At 45.9% G+C, this 9,547-nt stretch overlaps 1 protein-coding gene across 3 annotated transcripts in view; it reads right to left on the reverse strand.

Moving 5' to 3' along the window:
- Positions 1-601: 601 nt before the first annotated feature.
- Positions 602-9,547, reverse strand: part of IL20RB (interleukin 20 receptor subunit beta) — a 28,924-nt gene continuing 19,978 nt past the window's right edge. For all 3 annotated transcript variants that reach the window (XM_045287482.1, XM_045287483.1, XM_045287484.1), the window contains exons 5-7: positions 5,764-5,914; positions 4,582-4,724; positions 602-1,815 (exon numbers count right to left, since the gene is read on the reverse strand). In XM_045287482.1, coding sequence (XP_045143417.1) covers positions 1,708-1,815; positions 4,582-4,724; positions 5,764-5,914 — 402 coding nt within the window. In that variant the 3' untranslated portion in view covers positions 602-1,707. The remainder of the gene's footprint in view (positions 1,816-4,581; positions 4,725-5,763; positions 5,915-9,547) is intronic.

Raw genomic sequence — 9,547 nt, forward strand, 5'->3', positions numbered from 1 at the left:
CAAGTAGAAAGCAGGTGTTTTGAGAATGATGATGGCAACATATGTACAAATGTGCTTGACACAATTGATGTATGTATGGATTGTGATAAGAGTTGTTTGAGCCCCTAATAAAATGATTTTTTTTAAATAGTACAAAGTAAAAGATCTTCCAGCAATTTCACCCCTGGAAAGCATCCCATCAAGTGGAGATACGGTTGTAAGCAACTACATTGTTCCCAGCACCGGACTATCTTAAGGGGCCCCAAATGGAGGCAGAGGCTGGCTAGCCCCACGGTTCCAGAGCCGGAGGGAGTGAGGGCTAAGAAGGGAGGCAAAAGCAACACCCACCAATCCCTTAACTGCTCAAGAAACTCCTCCCACTGCACCTCCCTCAGTCTGGCTCTTTCCCTCACAGGGTGCAAGCGAGGGATGTAAAGAGGCTTCTAGAAGGGGATTTGAGATGGAACGATTTCTGTAGGTGATACTTAAGGGGAGGAAGGAAACAACTCACTCCCATTGAGTCAATTCTGACTCATGATGTCAGGAAGAGACAGGGTAGAACTATCCATATGGAGTAGAAAACCTCGTCTCCCCCACCCCACGGACGGATCGGCTGGTGGTTTCAAACTACTGACCTTGGGATTAAGAGCCCATCTGGTAACCACAATGCCACCAGGGCCCCTTTTCAAGGGGGAGAGGGTCCCAATGACATTTCCTGAGGTCCCCAGGAGAGACTCACCATTTTCCTGACCGGGTGGGTCTGTAACCACTGCTTCAGTTGGGCGTTCTCTAGAAGGCCCCAAACCCAGGTAGCCCCTGAACTGCAGGGTGAGGACTGGTCCTACTCTCCTCCTTGCTTTAGGACATGCCCTAGGCATCCTTCCCGGGTTGCTTTGAACTCACAGCTAATGACTTAACACAAACCCGAAAGACCACTTTTTGACAAAAAGATGACCGAGGGTCACCCTACTCCATTTGTGTTCCCTGCATTAACAATTCCACAGGAAAAAGGAACACAGAAGGCACCACACCTATTATCAGCCTCACGTTCACATTCTACCTGTGGCCTGCAATGCGCACAGTATGTTACACTTCACAATATTTCTTGTCCCCACAGAATCAGGTGCCACTCATTTTCAGTGGGGTATGCACACCCCCCACCAAGATCGTGAACTGTGCACTTTACTGAACAAGTCACCTCTGCATTACACTCACCCTTCTTCTCCTCTTCCCTGTTTCCTGGGGACACAGGGTCTCTAAGCCAACTGGTGTGTACAGTCATGAGTTTGATAGTTCCTGAGCATTTATATCTTACTCCCCAGAAAAGCTAAACAGAGCATAATGGTTTTCTATAGTCCTACAAGTGCTAGCATATATGATTACATGCACTTGTATATACATATGTATGTTTTTTGTATAGTTAATCCCATTTTACAGGTGAGAAAATGGTGGACCAGACAGATTAAGTCATTTTCTCTAGGGTCTTTCAGCTAGTGAATGGCAGCCGACTCCGATGTCATGTTCATATCTCCTGACCTTCAGTCACTGCTCTCTCTGTCCACTGAAGCTCTCTGCCTCGGACAGTTGCATGTAGGCAAGGACAGGACAGGCTCTTCTTGTTCCCTTGCCTCTTGTCCACGGAGGAAAACAGAAACACAGCCTTCCTCTTCACGGCTCCAGTGTTGTGCACACCTGGTGCTCCGCTCCGCCTGCGCTTTCCCACGCCCGTTAGATCCAGGCCCTGAGGAGGTCCTCAGAAGACAGCACAGACATGGCACAGGGCTCCACTTCCTCCTTTCTGCTGCTGATTAACTTCTGGGGTGAATTGGTTATTTTCTGAAAAATAATTTTCATAATATTCATTAGAAGGTAGCAGTAATTTTTTTAAAAACCACAACATTCCCGACTGTTTGATGAGTTCCTTTTCAAACACTAAAAATACCCAAGGACCATTGCAACCCATAGATCATCTCTCTGCTCCCTTGGTCAATGCTGCTCAGTTCCCTGACCCAGCTTGGTCATGCTCCCATCTCTGGCCATCCCTACCCCACAAAAGCCAAAAACACAATTCTGGTTAAAAAATAGAATCGTAACCCCTTCCACCAGAGAGCTCTGAAAATACTTTCCCGCCCTGTGATGCTCTATGTGAAACACCAGCACAGTACCCATTCAGAGAGAGGGTGTTCCCTGTGAGAGAGGTCCTTCATACTCATATTGTACCTTCTCTCAGCAGCCCCATGTCCTTTGACTCCATTTTCCATGAAATTTTGGAGTGCCCTTGTCGGGGAGGGGGGAGCAGGGGGCGTGTTTGCAGGTGCCATCCAATCCATTCTGACTCCTAACAACCTTATTGACAACAAAATGTAAAACTACTCAGTCGTGCACCATCCTCACAAGCACTGCTGTGTTTGCACCTATTGTTGCAGCCAGTGTGTCAACCCATCTCAGTGCGAATCCTCCTGTGTGTCACCGCTCCTCTGCTTCACCAAGTTGATTCCTTCTTCAGGGACTGGTCCCAGCCGATAACATGACCAAGATTTGACATCAGTCATGACATCCCTGGTTCCATGTACTCTGCTGTCGCCGGCTTGAATTTCTGGCAGCTCCCTGTAGATTTAGTGCTGCAGCTGTTTTATTTTTGTTTTGTTTTTTATCTTGAGCAAAATTGCACTTGTGTCTGCTATTGTTCTGTAAGCTCTGTATCGCACCAGATCATCTTTCCTTGAAATGCGCATGGACACTTGGTCAGCCACGTTTCCTTCTTTCCAGATTTCTTCGCATACACAAGTGACTGCTCCAGAGTTGGATCCATGTGTTGAAACATCTATATTCCATCAATTCCGAGAACCTTATTTTTGGCACTGTTTTTGGTGCAGCTTGGAATTTTTCCTTTAGTACCATTGATACTTGGTCATATGCTACCCTGAAGTGGTTGAACATCAATCAATACATTTGGACACAGTGACTGTATTTCTTCAATCTTCTTTTGATGCTTTCTGCATAATTCAATATTTTGCCCATAGAATATTGTGTGGGAAACTGACAACCAGGAAGAGTGGGTATGCAGACAAACTCTCAACATTCCTACGTTAAGAACACTGGGAGGCCAGGGCTCCTGTGGAAAAAGCCTTCATATTCATGGGTTGGAAATGCGTCACACTCACATTCTCCTAAGTTAAAGTTATTCTCCTCAATGTCCTCCCCATAATAATGCCAAATTTAAGGCGCTGTTTGAAAACACATGGTTGCTCACTGCACTCTTGAAGGTCAACTGCTTACAGGCTATCTGCCTGAAGGTTGTCTGCCATCAAAAGCAATCAGACCCTATGGTCTCGCCCACCCTAAGTAGGACCCATTACCTTCTGATAAGGATCATAGATTGCTTCCCCTGGAGAAGAGCTCAAAGACATCTAAGGTCAAGCCAACTCAGGGACGAACAAAGTTAGGCTGCCCTGGACTCTAGGGCCCGCCCATCTTGTTATGTATGTACCTTCCTGTCACATGTATGCCTCTAGTGCCTCCCCTTCCTATTGTGTGTACACCCCTAGCTTATCCCCCTCATGTTATATGTATGCCCCTTGTACAACCCCTTGTTGTTACATATGTGCTTACCATGGTCTACGTGCTCGAGATCATATAAGCTACTGAGAATGCATTGATCTCTCTCTCTGTACAGACCTGGATCCTGAAGTCATGACTGTGGGGGTGAGCCCTTACATGCTTTATCTTGTCTGGTGTCTCTTTAATTTACCCCTCAATTTCCCAACTGCCCCGGGACCCATTTGTTTGTAGGGAGGCTGGTCCCCTCAATACTGCTACTCAAAACTTGAATTTTTCTTTAGTTCTTGCTGCTTGAAAATACCAAGAATGTCCTTCCCACTTAGTTTTCTAACTCATGGTCCGCGTACATGTTCTTGCAATATTTTACTTTGTTTTCTCTAACTGCCCATTGAAATCTTCTGATCAGTGCTTCATCCTTTCCTCCATTTACTTTAGCTAGTCTAAATTCAAGAGCAAGTTCCGTAGTTGTTTCTGACATGCATTTTGATCTTTTTTCCTTTCCTGTCTTTTCAGCGACCTTTTACTTTCATCTATAATGTCTATACTGTCGTTTCCACAATTCATTGGACCATTAGTGTTCAATATGTCAAATCTGTCTTTAAGATGGTCTTTAAATCCAGGTAGGATATACTCAAGGATGTACCTTACCTCGGTTGCTATGAGTCAGAATCAATTCAGTGGCACTGGTGGTGTGGGAACATGTCATTGGCTATAGCTGTTGTTACAATTTTGGAAACGGTCAGGAAGACCTGGCAGGCCAGTCTGGGGAAACGCTGCACACGACTCTTGAGACGCCAGGCAACCTGGGCTGTGCAGCACACCTGCTCTCTTTGCCAAGTTGTGTCCTGGAGACAAACAGAGCTCCAGAAGGTCATCACTTGCTGGCAAAGAGAGATTTTTTCCTTGGCTCCTGATTAGAAGTGACATCTTGTAAGTGCTTATTTCCCCTCTCTGCAAGTGTCTGTGAACCCAGGAAACATGTGTCATGAGCGACTAACACCTGGCCAAGGCCATGCTGAAGAGAAGAGGGAATATTACTACCAAGGTGTCAGGGAGGACCACGGTGGGGCAGCAGGAGTCCCGGAGCACCTTGCCCACTTTCCAGATGAAGAGTGGCACAAGCGCAAGGGTCAGCAGGAAGCCCACAAACGCAAACAGGGCCAATGCCAGGGGGAGGGCCTCTCCTAGAAACAAAGAGAGAAAAAGCACTCAGGAAGGAGCGGTGGAGATAGCATCTTTGATCCTGAGCCGCCTCGGTTTCCCAGAGTTGGCTCTGTGCATTGGCCAAGATGGTAGCTGGCAACATTCTAAGAGTTCTTCTGTGCCCTAGAGATTAAAATTACCTCCAGTAAAACCCTCTTTCAAAAATCTAGATTAATGCCTGGTTTGCAGAAAGCCCCAGGGAAGATTCAAATCCTTTTCTCAGGAAGGGAAAGGGGAGGAGCATCACTTGTTCAGCAACCAGCCTGGTTAGCACATACCTTGGCACGGTTACCAGGAGGATGGCAGAGTGCCAGCCCAAGGCAGGATGCGGGGGAGGTGCTGAAAGAGAACAGCACAACAGGGCGATAACTGCAAACAGAGCATGCTGCACAATTTGCTCCTGGCATTGATCCCTATTCTAGAGGAAAATACTGAGTTCAGAAATCAGTCACACAATGGCTGTTAGATATGTAGCACCTACTATGTGTACCAGGGCTCCTAATACCTACAAGTAGTCTTCAAAACAGGAAAAGACACCCCTGACTCCAGAGAGCAGGAGATGGCTGTGCAGATGGGTAAGTGCCTTACTAAAGGTCACGTAGGTAGAACTGGCTCCAAACACTGATCTGTGTGGGAAAGAACAGTGGGAAGGAGAGCTTTCTTATGCTTTGGGGGGAGCCATATGAATGTACTAATATTCAAAGTAAGAATTTAACATGTGAATGGCTTAACTACTATACACAGAAACATAACTAATACTCTTTGATAGCAAGGTCACGGGGTGTGGGCATTTCGTATCTTTGAGGTGTTTTTTGTTGGTGGTGGTGGCAACTATCAAACAGGGATTGAGTCAAACAAGAGAATTCTGTAGACTCTCCATGAGGACCCTTGTAGACAAAAGGGGAACCCACCCAGCCTGGGGACAGATCGTCCCACAAGGGATGACCCAGAACCACAGTCGCTCAGCAGACATCCACACGCAACCAGGAGGATAAGGCCAGGGGACCTGCCTGTCCTTACCTTCAACCTCCACACATTCCACCCGGCTGAAGGCACTCCGCCTCTCAATGGCCTTCACGAGTGTCTGGGCCTTTGCACAGTACTTGGCCCCCGGCTCCATGGTCTGCAGGTGCACAGAAATGCCGCCATTCTTTATCAGTTTGCTGCGTTCCTGTGGGAGACCAGAAAACACGGCGACCTGTAAAGGGAGGCAAGGCAGGCAAGGCGGAGAGGTGCAAGGGTGGGAAAGCTGCAGCTCTGGTCTTTCCAGGGCGCGTCCTGGCAGATTTCTGCTCATCCACAGACGCACTTATATTTATGAAGCATCTGCTATGCATCCCTTATTGTTTAAGGCAGTGGGGCACAGCAGTGGAGCACATGTGAAGGGAGACAAGTAATATGCAAATGTAAATCAGTTGGGGATGCATGCTATGAAGCAAATGGGACAGGACAAGGAGATAGTGTGGCGGAGGGCATCGTTTTAAACAGGGTGGTTAGCAAAAACCTCTCTGACCAGGTAACCTTTGGGCAGAGACCTAGTGGTGAAAATTCTAACTGGGTTAGGGGTTTGGCATGGCCATACACCAGGGGAGATAAGTTCTCAGGAGCAATGAATCGGTGGGCAAAGGACCTCCTCACTCATCCACCTGCCCACTCGTCCACCCAGGCCTCACACCTCCAGGTGTGTGATCCATATCTGATCCTGTGGAGGCCTGTCGGAGCCAGGCCCAGGTGACTCATCACAAGCTTTCTCAACACAAGTTGTGCCAGTTACCAAGGGTGGGGATGGGCACCCAACCAAACAACATAAGACACTGCTCAGGCCCTGATCTCTCCCCACACAACTCCATCTTTCTGATGGCATGTTCTACCACCGACTCCGCTGAGAAGGCATCAGATGAGTGGATACTAGAAATAACATCAACAGCTGCCTCCACGTACAGCTCTTGTTGAAAGTCAGTGTCCCAGACATTTCTGAAAAGGACCCAATACGAGGGCAGCAGCCTGAAACCTGAAACACATGAGGAGCACCAATCAGACCTCTTTCCTGGGAATTCAATCTTGGGAAACTGGATACCTGAGGCTAGAATCAAGGACATAAAAGAGGGCAAAATGAAGGGAAACAGCCTAGGTGGTCTTGCCTGGCCAGCGAGTCATGGCTGTAGGTCCATGGAGAGAGGAGTCATGAGAGAAGGGACCTGTTAGTAAGCAGAGCAGAGGGCCACAGAACAGGTCCAAGGCAGAGGACCCTCCCCAGGAAAGCGAGGCCCCCACCGATTAAGTTCTGGGTAAGAGAGGCTATGACGCCCATTCTGGCCAGAGATTGTGTGGTAGGCACTATTCACTTAGATTACTCATGATAATAAGGCCTATTTGCCCTTAAATATGAGGGGTGTGAGGAGGCTTCAAAACTTCACGGAAAAATTCCATTATCTTTTCATTCCATTTTTTTCACAAATTTTTGAACCCCCCTTGTATCTGGGTGCACTGAACACCAATGGCCAAGCGCCAGTCATCAATGACTATGGGATGACGTCAAGGACATCACAGCTGATATCGCTATGAAGAACGTGTAAGGTAATTAAGAAGCCTGGGAAGTGTGGATGCTACAAGAAACTTTAAAACTTGCTCGGGAATATAGAGTAGCTAAAGTGAAAGGAAGAAATTATAAAACAAAATGACAGAATAGAGGATTTCAGAAGGTGACTCATGAAGGAAAAAGTAAAGAATTAAAATGAACCAAGCAAAAACCTTGCTAGAGTCAGAAAACCCTTGGCATCCCAGTGCTGGGAGGCTGCTGACTGCAAACGCTCCTCCTGGGTGTGCCAGGGCCCGGAGGAGAGGAGAGGCAGCGAGCCTGCGGCCCTTCGCCTGGTTACTGTTGAAGGAAGCCCTCGGTTGACAAGTTTTATAAAAAAGTACTTAAAGATCAGAAATAAGTGAAGTTGAAATTTGAAAAAATAAAAGAAAGAATGCATACTAATTACCAGACCAGACGTCCCATTTGTAGACTATGGAGCAATTTGTGTGAAGTGGGGAAGATGAAATAAATCAGAATTTGAAATGCAAGAATAAAGAAAAGAAATTAAAATGAAGTTTAATAAAAAGTAACTTGGGGTCAGAAATCACTCCCTTAATCTCGGTCTGCTTCTAGAAAGTGGAAGTGCGCACGGATCTGGGAAATCTACAAGACTAAGATTCCAGGCAGTCAGATCAAAGTCCAGGCCAGATCCGAATCTAGATCTAGATCCAGAGGTGTTTGACCTTGTCCGGTCTCGATCCCATAGCAGGTCTCAATCCCACGCAGCGCAGGTTCTCACAGCCAGCACCGCCGCAGTCCTGCTCCCATGTCTACTCGGAGGTGTCCTGTTGGGACTCGGACAAATCCGGATCCCAACTGTTGTCTTGGAGGGTTTGGGTGGAGTTTGTAAACCACAGAAAGAGATCGCAGAAAAGTGTTCTCTCAAGATGGCCCCATTGACTCTGTTTCTACTGTAGATGCCCAGCAGCAGTCCTGGCATTCAAGAGGATTTGCCTTTGTATCTTTTTGAAAATGTACAGGATGCCGTGGAAGCTGAAGAGCTTGCCAATGGACTGGAACGGAGTGGCTATAGGACCAGAGTTGATTTCGCTATAACCACCCAAACACCCGAGAGCTACATGGGGAGACCCACCATCAGGACTACCACGACAGGACGCAGTGGAAGCGATGACGATTGGGACCACCACCGCATAGAGAAGGTGGCAGAGGAGGAGGATGCCGAGTCGCTCGAGTGGGATCAAAATTATGGAAGGCTTCTCCCTACTAACGTCATGGAGGATACGGGTCAAGTTCCAGATTTCAATCAACTCTCCTCACACCTATTAAAGCGTGAAGTTGAAGGCTTTCTGAAACATGCCCTAGAGCTGGAATATTTATTGTTGTAATTTTTAAAAAAATTTTTTTATTGTCTCCTACTTAAAACTGAACAGCACCTGCTGAAGTTAGGTGACTCATATACCTTTTATAATGACTATTTTTGGTGGAGTTGAAATGCTGTTTTCATTCTGCATTTGTGTAGTTCAGTGCTTTGTTCAAAGTGAAGAGTTTTCAGAAAAGTATGTTTTGCATGTTTTTATTTACAATCTAAATGTTGACTGCTGAGAAGTTTCTATCTTAAAAAAACTTCATTTAAAAGGTTTTTCTACTGAACCCAGGGAATTGTGAAGATGAAAGCCTGTTTGTTATAAAATGCTACCAAATGGTAAAAAAAAAAAAAAAAGATAAATAGTTTGACTTTATTTTTCTTCTAACATATCAATGCTTAGCAGGACGGTTCAGAGTAAGTTGGTAGGTAGTAAATTTACAGACAAAACGCCATTTTCCTCCAGTTTATAGAATGTACCATACTTATTATACTTGTAAAAAAGTGTTAAGATTATACTCTGTAACTCTGTACTTCTAGTCTAGAATGAAGGGTATTTCAATACATAAAATGCTTACTGCTTACCTAATTGTGGATTTGTGCATCTTTGTGTAATCTTTATATGTAGCAGGGACTAAGAAACATTGCACAGTATATGCCTAAAAAAGGCTATTTCTTTGAACTTGTCACATTGTGATCATCGTATTTCAAATTGTTATAGTCAAGTGACAGTACATTCCACTTCAAATGTAGTTTTGTCCTCCTAGCTTTCTGTGGTAGTGAGATAGTTAGTTTATTGTGCCAGCCTGGCCGATAAACACAAGTGGGATTAACTGAAGGATGGAGAGATAAATAAATGGCTCGGTGAGCCTTGCCTTTCTTGTCTCTCGCTCTTTGAT

The sequence above is a fragment of the Echinops telfairi genome, unplaced genomic scaffold, assembly GCF_000313985.2.
Source record: "Echinops telfairi isolate 266 unplaced genomic scaffold, ASM31398v2 ScPeMD7_16;HRSCAF=60, whole genome shotgun sequence".
NCBI classification, from domain to species: Eukaryota; Metazoa; Chordata; class Mammalia; order Afrosoricida; family Tenrecidae; genus Echinops; species Echinops telfairi.